General features: G+C 35.5%; 1 protein-coding gene across 1 annotated transcript in view; it reads left to right on the top strand.

The window, feature by feature from the left end:
* The window catches only part of FBXL17 (F-box and leucine rich repeat protein 17), a 137,500-nt gene extending 113,857 nt beyond the window's left edge, over positions 1–23,643 (top strand). Inside the window, exons 8-9 of the mRNA XM_014054758.2 lie at positions 11,592–11,734; positions 21,829–23,643. Coding sequence (XP_013910233.2) covers positions 11,592–11,734; positions 21,829–21,966 — 281 coding nt within the window. The 3' untranslated portion in view covers positions 21,967–23,643. The remainder of the gene's footprint in view (positions 1–11,591; positions 11,735–21,828) is intronic.
* Positions 23,644–26,132: the final 2,489 nt, after the last annotated feature.

The following is a 26,132-nucleotide window of genomic DNA, read 5'->3' as shown; positions in this document are numbered from 1 at the left end:
AATATGTAAATCTATAAATAATAAAATTAAAAAATAGACATAAAATATAATAAAATGATGTGTAATAAATGCATTTTATTTATTAGGCTGAATATGAAAGAGAATAGTCTGGTCAAAAGCCAAATTGTTCATCTGCCATAAAGTCTCATCCTTCACAAACAGTTTAATTCATTAATAGTTTAATATTGCTGTGTTGCATGAGACTTGAAAATATCTAACAGATTAATAAATCTGTAAATTGGGTGCATTGTTCTCCTTTTTTATATATTGTAATTATTATTGCTATCCCAAATCTTTAGTGACCCACCTATGGTCTGTTCAATGAAAAAGAAAAAAAAAGAAGTCAGAATTGAGGTCCCCCCAGAATTGAGGTTCCCCCCCCCCTTGATTGCCTCTTGTATCATACCCAGGATTTTTACTAGGCTTAAACTGCTTTAATGGTATATCTTACTTTAGAGCAGATTATCAGTGGCCCACACTGAGAAGAGTCATAATGAGAACTGATGTGATAATATCTTTTGATCCCTCTTGCATAATGTCCAGCAATGCTCCTTCCATACTGTTCCTATATATGATATTATGCAGGATATCTGTAAGAAATATTTAAATTCATTATTTGAGCCTCCATTGAGGCTCCCAGGAATAAATTATTTATGTATTGCATTGTATTACATATGTGAACCTCCCATCATATTCTCTTTCCCCATCTTTTTAGCTTAGTTGATTTTATAATATTGTATTTATATTATTATAAATTATACAGTTTCATTTTTTAATATTGTAAGCCCCTCAAAGTTAACATGTGGCAAGATGGGCAGTTAATATATTTTACAAATAAAAATATTGCTATTAAGATGGGAGCTCATATTTTATCAATGTAATCACATGGATTTTGATAAACTAATTGTATTTATTTTAAGAAAAGTATTCTAGATGAGAATTATTTGTATTAATTGATTTCACTAGACACAACAGAGTTTTCTCATAAGAACAAAGGTAATCTCTACAGGCAACGGATAAGGTCAGGGAAGGAGTGCCTAGAGAGCCCGCCAATTAACCCAATTGACCAACATGACATATGACACTTGGGGATAGGGTTATTTCCTATTTTAATTATACTGAAACTGTGGGAAAGATTTGGAGTTGGTTTTCCTTTAAAACATTGCCAATATGATCTACTCAATAAAGAAGATCTTTGAAGAGGATCCTAGTCTCAGAGTTCTGATTTCCTTGGGTTTAATTGTCAGAATCTCGACACAGTGCAATTTTAATTATCTATTACAACACAGAGGGCTGTATGTATGGTTTTCTTAGATTCCTATGTTTATTGCACAAAAACAAATGTTTAATCAAATATATGATGTTGGACCAATAACTGAATAACATTCTCTTAGCAACCCCTTTCTTTTATAGCAGCTTTGGGATAGATCTCAAATAAATAATTGAGATTAAAATCTAAATTTCTTTTTTTAAAGTGAAGTTACTATTAACACAGTTTAAGTCCATTTATACAGAAACAGTTTTAAAAAATAATAAACGACTATGAACAACTATGCTGTCTTATCTCTGGTTATAATATACAATTCTTCCAAGAGCATTTCATTACTTCTGACACTGTCCATCATATTTTATCTTTTTTTGTTTTAATGCATTTCTACTTCAAATATATTACTTTTTATTTATTGTCTTTTTATTATGTATTTTAAAAATGTGCAAACAGCTTAAAATGCTGCTGGGAAATAATGTGGTAGAAAGAGGGCAGAAAATGCTAGTTTTACACTTATTGCTATCATCTTTGAAAAAGGGAATCTTGTGCCAAATGGATGATTGGTATGACTTAGTGGAATTGGTCTGTGTTCTTATCTAAAATTGTTTTCTTTGAAGAACAAGAAAGAAAAACTAGAGTTCCTAATGTGTTCGAGTTCCATTGTATTGTTAGTTAATGGATTTTCCAGAATAAAATATTTTCAGTGATCAAATAATAGCATAATACTGCAGCATCAGTAAAGACAGAATGTAGCATCACGGTAATGTTTAAATCAACATATGTGTATGTGTTGAAAGGTTTTGAAAAAGATTTTCACTTGAGACATGCAGCAATAACACTAAAATATAGAGAAAGCCCAGCTGAGTTTTAATGATATAATTCCAATTAAAACTGTACTAAAAAAAATGACTAGAATGCAAGCAAGGTTCACAACTGAGAAAAGCAAATATTGTTCTATCCCCAGGATCATATTGATTTTTTTTTATATCACATGTACAAAGGTGCACTTAATATTGAAAATTATCTGAATTAATACAGTTGCCATTTTGGCAAAGTTGACTGAAAGCCTACCACACACAAAAATAGGATAGAATGTGTTCCATTGTTGCCATCATCATCCACAACCACATTGTTGCTCCTCAGGTTATATGCTGGGAGAAAAAAGTGACCACGTAGTTGATAAGCAAGGAAGTTATTAAATAAAAGGTTTGTTTGTTTTCAAAAATGAAAGTTTCTCTGGTAAAATAATAAGCACAGAGTTTAATGAAAAGAATGCATATTGAATTTGATGAAAAGAAGCACAGATAACTGGGTAAGCCTCTGATCTTGCACATTTTAGATTTCTATACCTGTTTTTAGTCAATCAATCAGAACAGAGCTGGAAGGGGTCTTGAAGGTCTTCTAATCCAGCCCCCTGCTCAAGCAGGAGCTCCTATACGATTCCAGACAAGTGACTGTCCAGTCTCTTCTTAAAAACTTCCACTGATGAAGAACCCACAACCTCTGATGATAAGTTGTTCCACTGGTTAATTGCCCTCACTGTTAGGAAGTTTCTCCGCAATTCCAGGTTGCTTCTCTCCTTGATTAGTTTCCATTCATTGTTTCTTGTCCTGCCTTCTGGTGCTTTGGAAAATAAATTGACTTTCTCCTCTTTGTGGCAGCCTCTCAAATACTGGAATACTGCTATCATGTTACCCCTAGTTCTTCTTTTCTCTAGATAGTCAAATCCAAATTCTGCAACTGTTCTTCATATGGTCTCCTGCAGGCTGCTTGGAGAATCTAAGAATGGGTTAACTTCTGTCTATCTGCCCAAAGATTGGGTTGTAAAAGCTTTGGCTAAGCCTCTTCTGCTCTACTGAGCCCAGTTTTCAACTCAGTCTAGCCCAGGAAAGACATATTCAAAGATTCTCTACAGTTTCTGAGCAGGTAGATAGTTTGGATTCTCAATTTTTTGTTTTCCTTCCCCCCCCCCTCCCAAATCAAGAGTTATTTGCAACTACGATTCCAAGAGCAGGTATCACAGAGGGGGCTTCTGCTGCCGTGTGTGACTTTAGCCGATTCTTCTCAGCTGCTGGTGCATGACTGGCCTTACCAAGTTGCCAATGGGCCACCACCACAAACCTCTATACAACAGGCAGTTCTAGTGCAACGCCCTAGATCGGACTGATCTCTTTGGTATTCCAGTGAACCTTTTTGTCAACACTGGGCATGTCAAATTCAAATTTTGTGCCAACAGCAAACCAACATCTTTGTTTTTGCCATGGGTGCATGGAGTGGTCCTTTTCAGGTCACCACGACCCGCTCAAGCTTAGTGGCTTCAGAGTCATTGGCAGAGCTGGTCATACTCCATGGATTCAAAGGCTGTTTTTGGCACCGCAGAGCCGTTTGGTGGTTTGTGCCATTTTTGCCTCTCTATGATTACAGTGGAGTAGAGCTACAATCGGCGGGCCCTCCTTCCCCCAGGATCCAAACTTAACCAATGGCAAAGGCCTAAAGTCCTCCCCAGTCCTGCTAGGTCTCATTGTCTGACTTCCATTTTAAAATGACGGAGAGAGGCCTGTCAGGGAGTGGCAACCAGACCGGAGCATCAACCAGCCAACACCCAGTCCACATGCCCCACCCCAGAAGGGCCGGTACAACTACCAGGGAGGTTCCGAGGGGAATTAGGCCCCAACATTCTTACAGAAAAGAATCCAAAGTCCTTGATAGGGATTCCAGAAGATGCCAGAAGGCATCGGAAAAGCAGTTTGCAAAGATCCAAAGACAAATCAGAGCAGAAGCCCCAGGATATTCCTCCTGGGAAGATGGAAATTGACTGTCTTTTGCAATCTGAGCCTTCCCTTTCCTTAATGGGGGAAGAACACCAAGATTGATCACCAGATGGCACCATAGGGGTTAATGGTTTTCAAGCACCCTCCCTTGTGGAGGAATTTGCCCCCTTTGCCTACACAGTATCAGCAGAACCGGAGGCAACTGGCCTATTTAGGTGTCCAGCCCCAGAGGCAACATTCACCACCACTATGGCAGGACTCCGTCCAATGGAGGATCAGGGTCCAGCTCTTTCTCAGGAGATGCACGAGCCATTTCTCAACGGATCACTGAAGGTCTTCAACAATGAGACCAGGACCCTGCCCATCTTGCTGCTACCCGTCTGCTAGTACAAGGGCCCCCATGATAGGATGCTTATACAGGGAGCCCCCTCTCCATGCCCCTCTCTGTGCAGTGAGGAGTCCATTTGGGGAGAGGACCAAGAACTATCAGAGGACGAGGGCCTCACTCCGGACAAACCTGCTTTCGTCGTTCTGTTTAAGACGGCCTTGTTCAAATCCCTTCTATTCAAGGCCAAGACCACCACCCACATGGGTGTGCTGGGTAGACTTGAAGAGGGGACTAAGGATCTTCAAGATCCTAGTGAAGGGTTGTTTAATAATGAACCAGCTCTGGTGCAGGAGATTATTCCCTCTCCTAAGCTGTTTGTAGATGTGATCCAATATCAGTCATTACAGCCAGGTTCCCTAGTAGCACCCAGTGGAAATGACAAGAGGTTCTACACTGTTGACCCAAGCCTGTACAAGCTATTACAGTTGCCATCCATAGATGCCCCAGTGGTGTCTCTGACTTTGGCTTCAATTCTACCCTCAGATCTGATGGAGGATCTGAAAGAGGAAGATAAGTAAGTGGAAAAATTCTTCCATAAGACACATCAGGCGACAGCCTGGGCCATTAAAGTAGCCACTGCTGCCTCATTTTTTAATAGGGCTTCACTTCTCTAGCTTCTGGTCCCCAGAGGAAATCAGGCTATGCCAGAACATTAACAAGTTAATGGCAGCAGTCAAATATTCTGTGGATGCTATCCTAAATGCGGCCAAGTTTGCATCCAGGGCCTTACCCTTTGTGTCGCCTCCTGTGGCTACGCCATTGGCATACGGACATGAGTCAAAGTGGAAGTTTGCTTCTGCTCCCTTTAAGGAAGGTAACCTGTTTGGGGAGTTGCTAGAATCTATTTTAAGAGAACAAGGATAAGAATCCCACATCAATATGAGAACAGATTGTAGGACCCCATCTTATTTTCGTAGGCAACCATTTGAGACCCCTGAGACAAGCCTCAATGTTCCTTCATTCCACTGTCCCTAATCCCAGGGAACTGATCATCCCCAGGACAGACAGTCCTTTGGGACAGGGCAGACAGCAGCCTGCTGCCAGGTGGCTATTGCAAGGATCCAGCAACAGACCATTTCATAGAGCTAAATGACTACCAACATCCTCCTCCCATTGGACGGTGGTTGCAGTTTTTGGTGCCCAATGTGAGATGATAACCATGAATCCGTGGGTTCTATGAACCATAAAGCTGGGTCTTACATTGGAGTTCATCTTCATGCCCCCCGAGGCACTTCATTTAGTGCCCCACCCGTGCCTGCCCCTCTAAAAAGGGTCTCATGGGAGAAGAAATTTGTCATCTATTAGAGATTAGGGCCATAGAGCAGGTCCCTATAGGACAGGAGGGGCTAGACTTCTACTTGATTCTCTTCCTAGTACCAAAAAATGCAGGGGGGGGGGGGTGGAGAGCCATCCTCAATTTGAAGAAACTCAACATACACCTGGCGTACAAGCACTTCAAAACGCAATCACTTCAAAATGCAATCCTGGGATGCATTTGAGAAGGCGATCTCTTAACATCGATAGATCTAAAGGAAGCTTAACTTCATGTCCCAATTTGGCTATCCCACAGAATGCTCCCAAGGTTTTATTACCAATATAGAGCCTTGCCGTTTGGCCTGTCATCAGCACCCAAAACCTTCACCAAATTGTTAGCTGCGGTTGCAGCATCCCTCAAGTCAAGGTCCGTAAGACTCCAATGCTACCTGGATGACATCCTCATCCAGTCATCATCCCTCCCACAAGCAAGGCACAACCTCCGACTTACCATACAGACACTCCAGGATCATGGATTCTTTGTAAACCTGGAGCTATCTAAGTCCCACTATCAGACTGCTAAACTGGGTGAGGTAATAGACACCACATCCTACAGAGTTTTTCTCTCCTAGGAACATCTAGTCAGCATCAGAGATTTAGTGAACTGCATTCAGGTGCTACAAACACTGTCAGTTGTTCTTCCTTCCCAGTTTCTGGGAAAGATGATCTCGTGAATTGCAATAGTTCCTTGGGCGCATCTTCACAAAAGAACCCTGCAGTGGTTCCTCCTACCACACCAGAGAGCCGGCACTCACAGTTACAGCATGAAGGTTTGTGTTACGCCAAAAGTCCTTCGTTCCCTCCCCTGGTGGCAGTCTCCAGCCATGACAAAGGGCTGCCTGTTCAAGGAGCCCAGCCGCTTTACCATTACATTGGATGCCAGCCTATTCAGCTGGGGCATCCACCTCCAGATTCAAGTAACTCAGGGAAGGTGGTCCCCAGAGGAACTAATACACAATATCAATTGGCTGGAACTGAAAGCAGCACAGCTTGCCTTTCTCCACTTCCACATGGAAATACAGGACTGCCATGTTCTCCTATTGATGGTAACCAAAGCTTATGTCAATTGTCAAAGGAGCACTGGCACCAAGTCCCCCATGGAGAAGGCAGAGGTTCTGAGACTCTGAGTGTAGCAATACATCCAGTTCGTGAGAGCAGACCACATGTCTGGAGTAGACAACGTACAAGTGGATTGGCTGAGCGGGACCACCATTGATCCTCAGAATGGTGCCTGCACCCCAGATCTATTCCAGCAACTGTCGGCAAGATTGGCCCAATCCACAGTCAACCTATTTGCCTGGCCGGAGAACACCCATCTTCCCAATTTTTTCTCCAAGTTCTAGACATTAGGAGCAGAGAGTGCCAATGCCTTCTGCTGCCCTTGACCTCAGGGTCTCTTGTATGCTTTCCTGCCACTCCCTCTCATCTCCAGGGTGATCAGGAAAATCTTGGCAGAGGGGGCAGAAATTCTTTTAGTCTCTCCTCATTGGCCCAGGCGACCCTAGTTCGGCATACTATGCCGACCTTGTCAGCCTATCCGTGACTGGACCCTGGAGAATTCCCCAGGATAAGGTTTATCTCAGCCAGGGGGTCTTACTCTATCTGGACCCTCAGTGGCTCCGGTTGACTGTCTGGCACATGAGGGAGAATCCTGAAGAAAGACAGATTCTCCGGCAAAGTCATCCAGACCACCCAGTAGAACAGAGGAGACATAGCCAAAGCTTTTACAATTTGGTCTCTGGGTAGATAGACAAGTTAATCCATGCTTGGATTCTCCTGTAGCACGCAGAGAACGACCGTTCAGGTAAATCAAACATTCTTTTTAGTCTCCGGGCTTTTTATCATATTAATTGTTCTTCTTTTCACATCTTCCTTTAGGTATTTTAAAAGCAAAATATAAAAACTGGCAAAAATTTCTAAAAATATATTTGGAACATCCCCATATAAATTAGTTAAATATTCCATATAAATTCTGTAGCTTACATATGTAAACACTGATTTAACTATGAACAATAGGAAGAAAGTTCTCTGCACAAGATTTGTCAGCTTAAAATAGAAGTACAAGTGTTCTTACTTGCAATTAAGTATATACTTAATTGTATCCTGCAAGGGGAAGAGTCTGCTAAAATTGTATAAGAATTTTTTTCTCTTCTTGCTTAGTTGTGCAATTAAAAAATACAAATGAATTTCATTAAAGAATTCACTATGTACATCAGAGGTATGTTGAAACTTTAAGATTACAGGTACTTTAAAAACAAACTGACAAAGAACAGTTGGAAACAGAACAAATTACATAGAATTACGATTTTATCACATACAATTTATAAGAAAGTTCAGAGTTCATAAGAGCAACAGAAAAATTTAAATTCCCAACAATTTCTTTATAATTTGCTAAACCAAACATCTTCCTGATGTGTATTTTTGTAACTGTTAATAGTTAAAAATCGATCATTGTTTGGGAAATTGCTCTTCACATTCCCTGACATATGGTTGTTTGTCTCATTCTCTCTGTGTACAGATGCAGCAACTAGTTGCAGTAGATCATAATGTACATATTTGAATTACATGCTGTAATTGTTTATTTTTAACTGAGTAAATTGTAACAGATGGAGAAACAATGCCTGCTTGTCTAGCCTGGTTTATTTCAAATAATTCTACTCTAGGTAAAAAGGCTTCCAGTACAGCTTACAAAGCTCAGTATAATTCCTATCATCAATATAATAAATTGATGCATTTGGGGCATGACACTAGTAATTCAGGCAGGAGGAAAGTCCTGTGGCACATGTCAGTCTCTGTTCACATAATATTGGCTATATCCCAGCCTTTCCTCAGACCACTGTGTAAAATATGCAAAGAACAGTTTTATTGTATTTCGTTTAAAGAAAAAGGCCTACATAGAAATACATCTGTGCATTTTCCCCTGGTATGCTTCTTATTGATGAATATTTTGAAAGGTAAATTATGCTGCTAAATGTGAAGAGTTCTGAAAACTACTTGAGGAGAAAGTAGTATTTTTCAAACCCTTAGGACTGTACATTTTTATTTGCATTTCCATCACTTTAATTACTGTTTAAAGAGTTCCCGGGATGATTACATTCAACTATGTTCAAGACATTTCATCCCATTCTTTATATAGAGGAATGCTAATTAATGTTACCAGCTTTATTATTCTGCAGTAGTTGCAATTAAGGTGCAGCTGGCCAGCGACATCTTATCTTGGGATATGAGTTGCAGCTGTCATTATCTGAAAGCAATTTGATGAGTCGACAGAAGAAATTATGGTGTAAATGTTTATTTGTATGTTTCAGATATCATGGACTCAGTTAACTTCTGAGTTAACTGGGGGGGGGACCCTAAAACTTCTAACAATTAAGAACCTTTGTAAGGGTTTCTGAGACCAGTAGATTATCTCCCAAATTATGCCATTTCATTTTTGCTTTGTCAAGTGGATAAAAAAAAGTGCAATATAATGTATGGACGTGATTATGTTGTTTTAATATACTTCTCTTTTATGACCATATATATTTATATAAATTAAGCATTTATATTTTTAATATTTCCAGGCTAACTTATTTATGGAAATTAACCACTTGCCTTACTGGTTGAGAAATTTGCTATCTAGCATGCTGGTGAAATCAAAATATCTATTAACATAGAAGACACTTGCTGAAGCCCTTAAAAAAGCAAACTTGCTGTTGATGCTTCAAACCAGTCCGTTTTCTTTTCAGCTACTTCAGGTTATAGTATTAAACTGATTTGTAGCCTTTCCTTGAGATTTTCTGCACATTATTGACTTAAAAAGAATAACTACACATAAGACACACAGAGGTTTTTTTAAAAAATCAAGTTGGGGTTTTTTCATCTTCAAAAAATAACTAGACTAGATAGACAGACAGACATTTCTGGTAATTTGTAATAGTTTTTTTTTTTTGCTAGCTCTGGAAGAATATATTTTAAGATATTTTATAAATAACAGTTAAGTAGAAAAGAAGTTACTTGTCACATCTTAAATTTATTTGCCTAAATTAATGCTGATATTTTTAATAAGTTCTGTTGGATTTTTATAGATTGTACTTGAATTATGAGATTTGAGGAATTTTGCTGAAGAGATTCAATTAAGACTAATATAATTGTATTTTTCCCTTTGTAAGTTATACTGGATTTTTACTGATTGTATTTGAAAAAAATTGAAAGGATTTTAAGTGGTATTATAAATTTATAATATATATTGTTATTTCTGGTAAACTTTAATGAATTTTTGCTAATTAGAATTGAGGACATTTCAAAGATTTGTTTGATATTAGAGATCAAGAATGACATTACATTTTAAGAGGTGGCAATAAGTTTATGCTTGCTGGATAGGAAAGGAAAGTTCCCATTCTTCTCTTTTTCTTGTTCTTTATTTTTTATAGTTTACATTAGTTTTACTTGCATTTTGTAATTTCCAATAGAGTTATTAGTAAAAATAATAATTAACAATCTACTAGTAAAATATACAAGAACTGGACTAGGGATCATGTATAAACAGATAGTAAATAAAAGGACATAGGTGATTTGGTGGCAGATAACATCTTCTCTCAAATCATTTTTTGCCAAACAAAGATATTACAAACATGATAAAAAAAATATCTAGAATACTGGCAAATAAATAAAAAGACTAAATAAAAATGTATTAGTACAATAAAGAATAGTGTCCAAAAAGTGAAAAAAATATGTAAGGCATTCAATTTTTTTCAATAATTATATTTCCCGAGTAATCCATCACAACTCAAAAATCAATGTTTAAATAGATTAACATTCCAAGAATTAGCTTCAGAGGCCATACAATTTCTGGAATCTCCTTTCTCTATTTCAGAAACCTCTGAAACTTGATAATTATTTCAAGAGTTCATCAAAGCTAAAGAGGTTGAGAAACTTTGCTCATCTAGCTTAAGACTGTTTATATGTAGTTTCTCCTTCAATCCTGTGAAATTAGTTGGTCTGAGAGATAAAGGTTAGAACTTCTGTGTCTGAGTGTGGATCTTCCTTGTCCTAATCCAATTCATTAACCAAGGTTGTCAATAACAAGTCAGGATTTCATAGAAATGATATAGATAACATATGAGGAGGCAAGCTCCACTTTTTGTATACTTATGTATAACATTCCAATGCATGTTGGGAATGGGCACAATCCCTAAAACACTTTTATGGATTCTACCTTCCACCTTTATTCTAAGTTATAACTATGTCAATAATTGCCAAAACAGTGAAATCATATAATAAGTAGTGGAAATGCCATGAAATAGAAAGAACATTGTGGTGGACATGAAAAATAACTTAGAAGTACCAGAAAGAAACACATAGATAGTCCTATTAAGAAAATATTAGAAATCATATTAGAAATGAAGCCACAATTCTTCTTTCTAGGGATAACTCTAAAGCATTTTAATTTTAACTTACAAAAAAAAATCACAATTATTTACTAAAACATATATTCACGGCTGCAAGGATGAACTTAGCATCACATTGGAAAAGAAGAACTTTACCAAAGATACCAGACTGGAAACTGAAACTTGGAGAATAATGACAAAATTAAGACCATATATTTAAAACAGAAGTTTAACTAAATGTAACCACTACATATTATACAGCAAGGCAAAGGTATTTTACAGTATGGATTTTGATGAGAAAAGGAACTGTGTGAAGTTCTTTGTTTATAAATAACATATATCAATCAAAGTGCAACAAACAGGAAGTTCAAGAGCAAATATTTATAATGTTTGATATAATAATATTCTGCATGTATTTATAAAACATATGTTTGTCTGATTTATGTTACATTTCTGGTTCTGGCTTTTCTTGTGTTTTATAGCCCTGATAGCCATTGGAAGATACAGTATGACAATAGAGACAGTTGATGTGGGATGGTGCAAAGAAATCACAGATCAGGGAGCCACCCAGATTGCTCAGACCAGTAAATCACTCCGATACTTGGGACTGATGAGATGTGATAAGGTAAGAAACATTGTATAAAAAAACAACATCCCCATGTGTTTTACACATTCTTAAATCTATTCAAGCAAGACAGTAAATGCAAGTTCTGTATGTGATCTTTTGATCCTATCTGCTTGTTTAATACTGATCTTATGATGCTAACATAGTTTTATATAGTTTTCACTTTCTGAATTACCTAATTTCTGATTGATTATTATATATAATTCATTAACATAATAATCTGTCTAGCTTTAAAATAGAAATCTTAAAATATCCCGTACCCCAAAAAGATTAAAACGTATGACTTTATAAAAGTCATAATTTTTCCTCACATTTCTTGTTCATAAGTCATTGTTTTAAAAATAAGCGTAATATATTTACTTAAGATTACATAATTGCAATTTAAGCATTATATATTATTAAACTTTCCATACATTATGGACTGTTTCTTGCTTATTAAAAAACACATTAAAATAGTTCTCTGTTTTACTTTTTTTTTTTTTACTTTTAAAAACACATTGTAGGGATGAAACTTTTTAAAAATTTCTAAGCTAATGAAACCACGATTTGTTTGCAGAGCATATTACTTTATACCTGAATATTTTGTGAGGGGCAAGACAAGCAAAGTACAGGTAGTCCTTGATTCAGCAGCCACAATTGAAACCAACAACTTGGTTATTAAGGAAAGATGTCATTAAATGAAAAAATGACTGTGCTTAGGCTCTTATATCTGTGTTCCTTTGCTTTGTGGACCTGCAAAGATCTTAAATGCGAAGATTGGTTTCAAAAAATATTTTTTATCACTGCACTGCAAATGGTCACTATGCAAGTCAGTTGCTAAATGAAGACTGCCATCTGAGAGTCTTATTTGAGGAATAGTGATAAAAATATCTGCTTAATTCCTTGACTTTAAGTTAGGTCTTCAATTATCTGATCAATTTTACATATTTTGTGGATATGATTAAACTTTATTGGGCAATAAAATAAGCTTTTTCAAAAAAGTCTACGTCTTCCCTTGAAGTACTAAAATTTCAGTGACCTTGGTGTTCTAAACAGATTTTACTATGCCATCACTTAAACCATGTATAATCAATATACAGTATTGTCTGTATTCTTTTAATTGCGGGCTTATGTTTTCCCGACTTGCTACAAAAAGAACTGCATGCTGTGAAGGGAGACAACTTAGCTAACAAGAATAAGAATCTGTGAGAATGTTACAGAGCAAGTAGGGAAAACTGTTCTTGATTAATGGGGAAATATATATTGGCTACCTTGATGAGAATGCTGTAAAGTGTGGCATAAGAGACACCATTGGGGGTCATTTAACTTGCTTGTTAAACCTTTGTGTTCAAGAGAAAGCTGAATAATAGCTATAAAAAGAACAAAATTCAGAAGCTGCATTCTGAATTTAAAATGTTTTAGATTTAATGTTGGCAGCTTAAGAGCTTCAGTCCTCTTTCATAGTTAGAAAATAGAGAATTTTGTTCCTTAACTTTTCATATTTCATGCAGAATGTATTTATTTTTCCAACTATTGATTTTAGACCATAATTACAATAATATTTGGCAAATAGGAAAGATTATTAAATGCCACTGTGACAAAAAGATGTTCAACCATGCACTTGAATGAGAAGTACACTTGGGTTCAATTTTTCACCTCTTAACCTTTTTCAAAATATTGAATAATGTTGCTATACCAGATTGACACTTCCCTTTATGTGATGTTAACAGGTATGGAAGCAAAACTCATGAACACAATGACTAGTAAGCAATCTGTAGCAAAAGATTCCAATATTCTCCCCAAAACATTGTTTTATGACATAATCTTCCCAAAACATTGTTTTATGACATAATCTCCTTGAAGTCTCTTTCATGTGTACTTCATATAAATTTAGAATTGCAAAATCCTAACTAGTCCAGAGACTCTGCAGAGCTGGCTAATTAAGCCAGTGTCTGCTTAATTCCATTGATTATATAACTAGGTTATATAATCCCGCGGTTATATACACCGCGGTTCGCCCACGTTACACCCGTCCTCCGCGAGCTGCACTGGCTACCTGTTGGTCTCCGGGTGCGCTTCAGGATATTGATGACCATCTTAAAGCACTCCATGGTAGTGGATCTGGGTACTTGAGAGACCGCCTTCTGCCGATTACCTCCCTAAATCGACCAATTAGATCGCACAGACTGGGCCTCCTCCGAATTCCATCTGCCAGTCAATGCCGACTGGCGACTACACGGAGGAGAGCCTTTTCTGTTGCTGCCCCGACCCTATGGAACGAGCTCCCCATGGAGATCCGCACCCTCACCACTATCCAGACCTTCCGCGCAGCCCTCAAGATCTGGCTCTCCCAGCAGGCCTGGGGATAGGCTCCTAATTACCCGCCCGAGTGTTTGATTGCTGAATGAAAGTTGGGTTTTATTATTTTTCTGTTGTTCACATATTGTTTTGTTTTGACCTTGCACCTCCCCTCCCCTGTGGTTGTAAGCCGCCCTGAGTCCCCTCAGGGAAAAGGGCGGCATATAAATCCCAATAAATACCTAAATACCTAGTTGTAGGCCACAGATTCTACTAGTGGCTATTGTTATTGATCCATGTTATGAAAATAATCAGATTAATTGCTTTTTCATCAAGTTCCATTAGTATAGTTCTTTTTATTTTTATACAGTTGAAGCAATAACTTTAAGGAACAAAAATAGCTTGATAATAATACGGTATTAAGTAAAATGTTGATTGTCCTGTCAAGTCATTCTTCCACTAAAGTAGAATAGAAAGGCTAATCAAGAAAGATGGATCTAAGAATTGTATACTTTTAGCTGTCTGAATGAGTAAGGTTTCTAGGATGAAAATATTGCATGACTCCTAGCCTAATTGAGGGTAGTATTCTTCTAGAAGAAGTTCATTAAATAGATTTTTTTTAAGAAGAAAAAAAGGCTGGTTCCATTAATGGAATAAGTGGAATTTCCCATGTACCCTCAAAGTCCATTCTGGGACAGATTTTGAGAATATGTGGAGAAAGAAAAGAAAATAACATTTTGTTTCTGAAAAAAATTCATTTGAATATGGGATTTGGAAATTGTTGAATGATGGGCTCCCATATTTGTGATGTCTTCAATCTTGCTAGATGTCACATTTTCTAAGATTTCACTGATCTTATCCTAAAAATGTGGGATTACCATAAAGTCTGTTTTTGTGAATTTTTCATGCCTAATATTTATCTTTTAATCAAAATGAATATAATTACATATGTGTTTATTCAAAAGTAAAACATTTATAGATTTTAATGATTTATAATTCAAGTTCAAAAGAAAGTACAAAATTGTGAGTAGCAAGATTTAAATGGCAGTATAACTAAACATATAATGAACTATAGTTATATATGAACCATCTTTGTTTCAAAATAGGAAACAGTTCAGAATTTTCAAAAAAAACATGAAATTGAATTGTTAAATGTATTCTCTTTCATTAGTGCACACATTCATTGCTTAACACAGCTATGTTTAAATATATATTTATTTTAAAACTTAAAAATAGAAAAATGGAATTGTCTCAAAAAAACCACCACCTTGCAGCTTCATTAAATGGTTCCACCACAAAACCGCGGAGGACAAAATTGCGCTCGACGAAAGCGCGCATTTGACGTCATCACAGCCCGACGAAAACATCGCGCTGTGATCGAAAAATGTAAAAATAAAGCGAAAACCTTACCCTAACCCCCCCAAACCTAACCCTAAACCTAACCCTAAACCTAACCCTTAACCCTAAATCTAACCCTAAACGTAACCCTTAACCTAACACTAAACGTAACGCTAACCCTTAACCTAACGCTAAACGTAACCCTAACGCTCTAAACCTAACCCTAACCCTTAACCTAACCCTAAACCTAACCCTTACCTTTATGTGAATCGGCTTGCTTTAATTTTAATTTTATTTCAATTTTTAATTTTTTTCGTCGCGCTGTGATGACGTCAAATGCGCGCTTTCGTCGAGCGCGATTTTGTCCTCCGCGGTTTTGACGGGTCATGTCATTAAATAATTCTAGTAGCTTCTATGAGCCCCAAATGTAGAAAATACTTTTTAAAGAAAATATTAATTGAAGAATGTTTATAGTTGTTCCAATGTAATCTAATTAGGCTTGGTTTAGATCAGGGGTGTCAAACTCGTGGCCCGTGAGCAGGATATGTGTTATACTGGCCACGCCCAGACCTGGTTTAGCAAAGGAGGAAAAAGTTTCAATATGTCACATGACAATGCCATGATGACGCAAGTTTGACGCCCCCGTTTTATCTTTCCCAGCTGCATTAGAATATACATACAGTCTGCATAGGGGAGAAGGCTTAATTTTTTTCTTTAATACGAACCTGAGGGACCTCCCATTGGTCTGAATATGTTTATAATACACTGACATATTCTGTAATATTATAAAAATGCATAAAGAATTATTAAGAAATAGCAGATATTAAATAATAATTATGAAGTAATTAAGAATTGTAGTATAGGTAACATAAAATGTTTCTCCTATTATGTCAAATAAAAATGGTTTTCACAGTATTTTTGGCTTAAAAATTGAAATGATAACTTTTGATTTTTAAGAAAAGATGTTTTCTTAAGTATCTAGCATTTATTCCCCCCACACACACATTCATATGAAGTTATAATTTGCAGAAATCAAGTAGCTTCATAATTGATTCCCTGCATTTTCAAAATTTTATATGTAATTGGATATCTGATACTCAAAACTCACACAATCCTATTAGAAGGCAATTTACATCAATGCTTTCATCCACTTTAATCCTCTCCATCATGCTGCTTTATTTTAAATTTAGATCTGCAACATTAGCTTTTTAAAAGAATAAAAGATTTTTAATAAAAATGTGAAACTGTCTAAAGGAACTTGCTAAATTAACTAATTAATCCCCATATTATTAATAAAAATTATAAAAAGAAAGAACTTTCCAGTACATATTTAGCTGCGTTTAATGCAGCATTAAAAGTTTTGTACAAGTGGTTTATCAAGTCAGATATAAGAGTGCAAATAATTATTATTACATTTATATAATTTTCTAGTAGGCAGTTGGTTACATGTACAGTTTTTATTGGTAATGTTCTGTTAGTAACTTTTTCCAATTAATAGTTTAACACTAGTACAGTATTTCTAGTTTAACATTTCACCCTTACTCAATTTTGTAATATCGGAGCTATACTAGATACTCCTTTCAAACAACAGGGTACCATATGGATCAGGTGATTGAACTAGCCACTTGGGAATGAGTTAAGGTGTAAGAGAAACCACCCCTTCCTTTATTATTTTGCATACAGACTTCAGTGGTGTTTATGGCAGAACATGGAAATTACGAACTACTTCACAAGAATAATATATAAGAAATGGGTCTAAGTAAATTTACTTTGACAAAAGTAATACATGAGTATTCAGGTAGATGCTAGCCTTGTAAGGTGCTGTCACTTAGTCCATTTTTGTTGTTTTTAATCCATAATTCAGACTGAAGCACATTGTCTGCCTTAACACTTAGAAAATCCAGGATGCAGATGTTTTTCTGTGACTGTATTATTCAACTACCCCTAAGCCCTCAGCACTGAGATAATCACTGAAACTCTGTGGAACATCTCAGCTGAATAGATCAAGTGCCTAGCACTTCACACAGAATGATTTCACAAACCTTTTATTATGTTGTAGCTACAGGCAGGAATTATAATTAGGCCACCTGAGAATGTTATTCATTCAACTATTAGGTTAAAAAATATACTTACAAATAATTGAGAAAATAATACTCAGGATATAGTACACATAAACTTGTTAAAACAATTGAAAAGAAAGGAGATGAACATATGAAAGATTTCTAAACAGTGGAAATCTGAATAATGGAAATAGTGAATTTGATATTTTAAGCGTATAAATAGTTCATCAGGATTATTTGTTTGTTTGTCAAATTTGTATAGCTGACCATCTCCATACCAGACTCCGGGAGAAGTAAATAAAAGTAGCAAAAAGAAGATAATGCCATATAAAATCATAAAACAAAATTGATATATTGTAATATTAGATATTACAATCAGGTTCTGAAATAAGAATCTGGTTTGGTTTTGTCTGTGAATTGTAGAATTTCCACAATTATCACCAGTGCTTTTATCTGATATACATGGCCAATTTTTAGTCGAGTTCATAAAATAATTTATTTTGGTCTTTATGTAGCCCATTGCTGTCTGTTGCCACAAGTCCCATAAATTCAGATTTCTGTATTAGTTCCAAGAAAATAAGATGATATTCATTATTATCCATCGGGTTGGAGGACCGGGTAGAGCCAGATCTTAAAGCTCGCAGTTATGAACCATACACATGACATGCTAATTGATACATTTGCTCTCTGATATTGGATATGCAGTAGGACATTTTAGACAAATATAATAAGAATTTCCAATATTAAATTCTCCAAATAAAGTTTTATTTAGTGCGTTACAACTGCTTGTTGCAGTTAGTATTTGGTCTGGTCTGGTCTGTTTTTTTGCTATGAAAGAACATCCAATAAGACAATCCACATTCATCCTATGCACTAAGTACTATAATTGCTTCATTTTGATGATGGGAGGTGGGGATGGAAATACATATGTATTACCTTATTCTAAGAAGGAGTGGAGCAGTCAGTTTTATGTAAAGCACAGAAAATGTTAAAGATATGAGTCTAAAAAAGGAAATACAACTAGATCTGGTTCATCAAAACTATTCACTATACTTAAACCTTTCTATCCTTACAAACCATCCTTGATTCCATCACTTATATGCATCACTTCATATATATTGTCTTTTATTGTTTACAAATTTCATTGATTTTTGAGGATTTCACCATTTAACTGATTTTTTCAGTCTTACCTTTCCCTTGTTCCTTAATATATTTTCCATCATTTTCTAATTTACTTATCCTATATTACCAAATCATCTTAATGCACTTCTTTTGTACTTGTCATTCACTTTTGCATTCAATCCACATTCATTCAACCCCCATTCATATTTCTTTCTGCTTTATTAGACACACATTTTCCAAGTAGCCTATTCCCACTGCATTCAGCTTTAATTTATCTCTTGACATACAAAGTACACAGAATAATGTGCTTGTATATACCCATTTTTTGCTTCTTTTGAGAAACATTCCTTGCAACAGACCAATTACCATTCTGCCAATATTTTTATTTTCATCACAAGCACTCTTCATTCTCTCTGCCTCTCTGCCACTTGTTGTTGTTCTGACCATGTTCTTTCCAACTTGAGGGGACCTTTTTTCTTTAGAACTCAGAACAAATGATCACCAATTTCGTTGTATTTAAGTACAATGAGCATAAAGATTATACTTACACATTCCAGTTCTGCTGAACTCTTATATGATTGCTCTGAAAAAAGAAAGCCTGCAATAAAATTGTAAGGGATCCTGGATAATTTTATTCAGCAAGTAGGGCAAGGTTGATATGTATCACCTTTGTAATCCCTTTAATAATTCCCAGCATGGCATATCCTATCACCAGCTTACTCTTCTGGCCACCAGGACCGTCCTTTTCTCCCTTGCCCTTACCAATTCAAATTATTGATGTGCTAGTCCATGTTCCCTTCCCTACTAAAGTGTCAAAAATAAACACAGCAGAGCACATCCCACTGGCCTCTCCACTTTCTAGTGTGTCGCCTCCCTCTCTTCAGCTATTGGTATATTTGGATTTTTTCCTCAGTTACACCGCACTGCCAAAACTTTTTAATTTCATATTTCAACAAAACATTCAAAACAAGTCTTTGGGTTCATGTGAAATGTATTGTTTGGCGTAGATAATAGTTCATGTATATAACATTTTGAAAATGATTATTTGCAGCTATTTTTTTCCTATTTTTTCTCATTCCTATTTTTATAACAGAATGCTACCTCTTTAAGTTTTGGAGCAATTTGGCCAGTATCCCACACACTCAACCTAACCCCATTTTATCTGAAATATTCTCATATTGTTCTATGCAAGTTAAGATCTCTAATTTTGAAACTACTTTGCAAACCAGGCGATCATTGCATATTTCCTATCAACCAGTAGGTACACACAATGTTGTGATACTTACTTAGGATGACTATGTAGTATGTAGGCCTATCTAATTAACATCTCTTCTGCCTTTTCAGCTATTAGGTATGATCAGGCCCACACACATATATTTCTAGTTGTATAGTTGTTAAAATACTGCTCAGTGTACAAAAGTATCATGTTTTCATAGAAGTCTGGAAGTTGCAGTCTCAACATCTGGAAGATGCCAACATTGGCAAAGACTAATATAGGCCATATGTGATCATCCACATATTGCAGTAACATTTCTGGTCAGTTTTAAAATGTGATTTACTGATATGTCTGAGCTGCCATATAGCTTGTACCAGTACAGATTTCATTCTGATTTATTAAAAGGAGCTTCCTGTTTTTTAGACACATTCAGTGTTTCTATAATGTAGTTGTTTACAAAAGTGTTTAGAGCGTGCAGGGTCTCTGTGTACTTGAAGTAGAAGTTAAACCAATTTTCTGTCCAACTTGCTCTTCAGTTGACAAATCTCCCAATGAAGATTGAATGTTTCTATTATCAAAGCAGAAGAACTGTAGATTAAACCCGTCATTTATCCCTGTCATAAAATGCAATCACTGTTCATTCTCTGCACTGCCTAGCACAATCACTTCAGTTTGGTCTTTGCTCAGGGCAGTGGGACTGGGGGAGGACGATGACGACAGGGAAGGAAATAACAATAGTAAAGAGATATTTGAAGAGCTTCTGTTGTCCTTTAACATGCCCTCTCCCAAGGATTTTAAGACAACTAAATATATATTTGTGGTGAGAATGGAAAGTGCCTTAGATATGTAAATTTATTTCAGTTTAACATTGGACTCAATAAAGAAGTACAAAGTGAACAATTGTAACAGAGGAGCACCGTTAAGAGTATTTAAATTAAATATTGATGTATTTTAAAATTCAATAAAAAATTCTAAGGAAAGTTACCTAGAAGTCATGTTCTTAGGTTAATCTTGTTTTTTTAATCTAAAAAATGATGGAAGCTGTCTGGCTCTGTGATATGAACTACAATCAGCTTAAAAATAATTGACAAATTAATCCCTTCACAGCATCGTAGTTGTAGAGATGTTAAGTTTAATTAGGCCTTATTGATTGCTTTGTATGATTGAGGAATAAAGGTAATATCTCTGGTTAAGGTCTAGCACAGATATTTCTGACCTTCTAAGCTGTACATTTTAATTATTGATTGTGACGATTACGGTTATTACAGAGGGAAGACTTTAATTCTTTCGCAATGAGAAATGTGGGAGAGGGGCAAAATCTCTTCCCATGAAGATACGAAAGCTAAAAATATATGATTCAGATTCCTTTTGCTTGAATGTTGTAACAATACATCCTGTCTAGACAATATTACAATTACTGCGAAGGATAAGATTCAGAGTTTAAAGACATTTTTCTACCCAGTATTTCTGCTGGAAGTTCAAGTGGCTGCTATATTACCATTTTCATGTTGTTGTGCCCCTTTCTGGCGATGTTAGTTATGATTACAGTGGATCAAAGTGTTAATGCAATGAGTTTTACCTGAAGATGCAATTAAAGAGAGTTAAGAAACCCCAACACATCTAAGATGTAGTGGACAAATTGTCTTTTAATATGATTATACTACATCAATCTTGTTCCAAATCCATTGACTTCAGGTGTGAGTGTAATTCAAGATTCTGGTTCTTGTGGTCCAATATGTGTAACTTCATTCTTATGAACTTATTGGACTCATGTTCTTTCTAACGCTCTGGACACATTTTCGCTGACCAGCCCACTCCCAGCCTCTCACCATATCTACCCATGCCCATATTTTGGAACTTATTTGCTTGGGATGTTAGACTTATTTTACTTTTATTTCATTTTAGGCAATTTAGTAATGCTTTGAAGGATATTGCTCCAAAAGATTTTCTGATAATTTTAAATACAAATAATTCTGTATTTGAAAGATTGCCATTCTCTTGTTCTTGTTTAGAGTGAAATTAAAAGACAGCACGTGGTATTAGTAATAAATAATATATATAATTATTTCTTTTATATGTAGGTAAGTGAAGTTACTGTGGATCAACTGGTACAGCAACACCCACATATCACCTTCAGTACAGTGCTACAAGATTGCAAGCGGACCTTGGAACGGGCATACCAGATGGGTTGGATACCCAGTATGTCCGGTGCCTCTTAACTCATGCTATGGCATTAATAAAAGAGTTTTAAACTGAATAATTGAAGATGATTAAGGATTTTTAATTCATATTTTTTGGTTTTTATTAAATATATATTTGGTGTATGTATATGCAAGCGAGAGAGTATGAGTGTGTGGCAAATGACTATTCAGTCTTTCAATGGAAATATCAGAAGAAAAATATGCTCGGATATATTTAATTTTTCTGAAATGTTTATTTGTCAATTTTAAAAAATGCAAATCAGTAAGATTTTGCAGAGAGCTTGCTCTTTTTTTGTAAATTGAATGTTTACATAAACTAGACTACTGTTGTTTTTTCAAGGTATATGTACATGATAGTAACAATTCTTTAGAGATGCATTATAAGATTTTTGTTGTTGTTTAAGAGCTTTAGGTTTTAACTTCTCAAGTGGGTTTCTTCTAGTTCTAAGGTTAGTTTCAGCAGTGTAATATGTTGTTATGCATTTTTGTTTCATGTTTTTTTATTATTAATAGTTCATAGTTCTTTTTAAATTGTAAGTTGCAATTCCTTTCCCAAACTCCCCTTAAATTAGAAGTATAGATAATCTTAAATCAGATTATCAAAATATTGCTAACCTCTTGTGCGTTTTTGAAATGCACATTTATGAAAATTTACAAAGGTACAAAAATATAACATTTTTATGATAAATTTTATTTTGAATTGAAACTTTAATAAATGCTGGACATAAGCATAATGGCAATTTAAGCAGACTATCTGACTGGTATCTATTGGTTCTACTAAAATAATATTTTTCAGTTGCTTGTGAATGTATGTATTTAAGTGGATATACCTTGATTACATTTCTACATCTTTCACACTTTCCAGTTTTGTAAATCTTCATTTTAATTTTCAGCACTTTTTATTACTTAGATCTGTGAAAAGTAGTGTATCTGATTCAAGATTTCTCATTGTGTGAAGAACCCTCAGACTTGCATTTCCTGTATGCTTCTGCAGCATCTCAAGGGAGACGGAAAGAAACATCTGTCTCCACTTATAACTTCCTGTTATATCTAAATCTGCAGGATTTGTAGTTAATTGAAAGTACGGTTAAGTCAAACAAGTCAGAATCAAATTATAGTATCTGTTTCTGGCCTACTTCTTTATATATAATTTAAACAAAGATGTTTGGAGATGTATTTCTCCAAAAAATGTTCACAATTTATTTCAAACTAGAAATGAATTGTTTTGCTCTCTTTCTATGATGCCCAACTTCTCTGTGATTCAGATCTGATGTTCATAATGCATTTTTATAAAGCATTCTCTCATCCATGCCAATGTGATAACTTTTTCAAAATACATGGAAACTTCTGTAGGAAGTATGCAAGTCTATTCATGGGCCTTGGATTTGAGTAAAAATGTTTGCATGTGTTAACTACTTATCAAAACAAATTAGGCCATGCTCATAAATATCTTTATACTGTCATTCACTCAGGTTTACAACTATAATGATAAGTTATAATGAGATATATAATCTCAGATGGAATCATAACAACTTTAAAAAACGGCATATAAATAAAATAATCTTTGTACAACCTTCTATCTGCAATCATGTTAACCATAAAGCACCATACTGATGTAAATCATCCCTTAGTAAGAAGTTTATTATCCCACCATGTTATATAATGCTAGGAATAAATTTTATGGAATTCAATCTGGCCAAATGTGTACAGAATGACATTGCTATTCTTCATTCAACATAGAATATCAAATGTTGCAGTAAGGTAAAGAGAAGATTTTGGTAACATTAAATACTTGGTACTGACCGTTGTAAAATCTTTTTTGATGAGAAACTTTTATCTAGAATCAGAGTTTCATTTTAGTGAGGCATACTAGTTATTTATTTATCAAATTTCTACACTGTACCTTTCACTTATGTAACTCTTGGTGATTTACAAACAACCTGATAAAACAATATAAAATATGACTAACAGTAAAGTTAAAAACAAAATTAAAACCAAGGTTAAAAAGTCTAAGTTAAAGGTGAAAATTAAAATTTAAAAATTCACCAGGCTAAAAGGTTATCTAGACTGAGGGAGAACCCTCAAGCCTCCAGCCAATCCCAGGGTTGTATAACTATCGTAAATCCTCATGCTAAGTGGCACAGCCAAGAAAATCAGAACAATGGGGTCTCGCCTTATCTCTGGGCTAAAATGTTCCAGGAGGCAGGGGAAACAGCAAAAAAGGCCATCTTCCTAGATCTTGCTAGTCAAAATTCTTTAACTGACAGGATTCGCAGCATGCCCTCCCTGTTTGACCAGGTAGGATGGGTTGATGTAATTGTGACAAGCAGGTACCTTAGATACACTTGCCCCATGACATGATGGATTTTAAAGGTGATAACCATACCTTGAATTGGACCCAGAAGTCAACTTGCATTCAGCGCAGCTTACATAGCAGAGATATTGCATGTGCCAGAATTGCTCACACCACTACATTCTGCACCAGTTGCAGCTTCCAGATAGTCTTCAAGAGTAGCCTCATGTAGATCTCATTGCAGCAGTCCACCAGGGCATGAGTGATTGAAGTGCTTCTCAATGCAGGAAAGGGAATTAACTGGGTGCACCCAAATTTTAGCAAAGTCTCTCCATTCTGGACTGCTATCTACTAAGGAATCAAATGCTTCCATATCATTTATAATTAAATTGAATAATGTTCATATGTTCATATTTTATTGCACCTGATAGTATCAGTGTTCTTTTATTATTATGTGGATTCCTCTGACTCCCAAATTGATTAACTGAACTTAGAAAATCACTATAATATATACATTAGGTTATTTTTATGTATATTAGACCAGTGTTTCCCAACCTTGGCATTCGCTGGCTGGGGAATTCTGGGAGTTGAAGTCCGGACATCTTCAAGTTGCCAAGGTTGGGAAACACTGTATTAGACTACTGTGAAACGTTACATTTCAGGATAATTGACAAAGACACACTGAAAACAGAATAGTAGATAACCTTTAGAATGTATCAAATTAATAAAGGATTTTTTTAGATGTAACACTGAATTTGTTTTTTTAATCTTAGTGCATTTTAATCCATGATCTCAAATATTCAAAATTGATCTGAAAGTTGTCATTTTTTTTCCAAAATGTCTGGCTAAACCAGAAGACTTCAGACAAAATAATTTGGAAAATATCATTTATATTTTTGGTCTTGTTTCTTTTTTAAAGATTATGAATTGTGATAAATCTCACGAATACAATTTTTTCAAGGGAAGTATTTTATTTTCCTTCTTTTATGCAAGTACTAAAAGGGGATAAAAATAGTGACAAGTATTATAATGTTTGAAAATTACTTAATGGTAAGTAATAAGTAATTTTGTAAGATATTATCCAACATAATAAGGTAGAAAAGGTTTCGAAGAGTATATATTTCAGTAGCAATTGTACAAGAGGTCCCTGAAGTTGAAATAAATTGTGAATGTGCCTATTTAGTGACCTATACAAACTTTCAACAAACACTTAACAAAGTGGAATCACAATGAAAGTGAGATTTTTACCAACTGTGGAAGCTTTGCACCAGGAATGAATAATGGTAAACTATGCTAGTGTAGCTTTATAACAGATTCTGAAATAAAAATATTGCCCTAATAGAAATATTTATATGCAAATTTTACATAGTAGGTCTGATTAGTGGAAAGGAACATGTATTTAACTCTAAATGTCTGTCAGAATTAAGGCTTTTATTTAAACCTATAATCTTCCCTGCTGTAACAATCATCTACTCCTATATCATTTCTCTGTAGCAGAGTTTCACACTGAGAATTGGCATGGGGCTAACAACTAGGTGCAGACTAAATAAGAAACCGTTTTACGTGCACACATGGATCAATAAATCCTCCATATTCTTACCATTCATTCAAACAGTATCACAATACCATCTAATGACTAATCCAGCTTTGACTCATGCTTTGGAATAATAGCTTCAGTTGGATATATTCATAGCCACCAATGTCACATATGTTGAACAACTTGCGTGCAATCCAAATAACATTTACAATCTCCAAACTCGCACACCGTATGGCTGCTTTTGTGAAATGGGATAAACTTAGACAGGATTTTTGTTAAAAAATCAGTACAATGATTTTGGAATGGTTTGATACTGGAATCATGAACTGAAAAATAGCTGTCATATTTAGAATT

Source organism: Thamnophis sirtalis, unplaced genomic scaffold, assembly GCF_051295495.1.
Source record: "Thamnophis sirtalis isolate CommonGarterSnake01/CBP01778 unplaced genomic scaffold, rThaSir2_p1.2 scaffold_5, whole genome shotgun sequence".
Lineage (NCBI taxonomy): Eukaryota > Metazoa > Chordata > Lepidosauria > Squamata > Natricidae > Thamnophis > Thamnophis sirtalis.
This window is presented reverse-complemented; position numbering and strand designations above follow the sequence as displayed.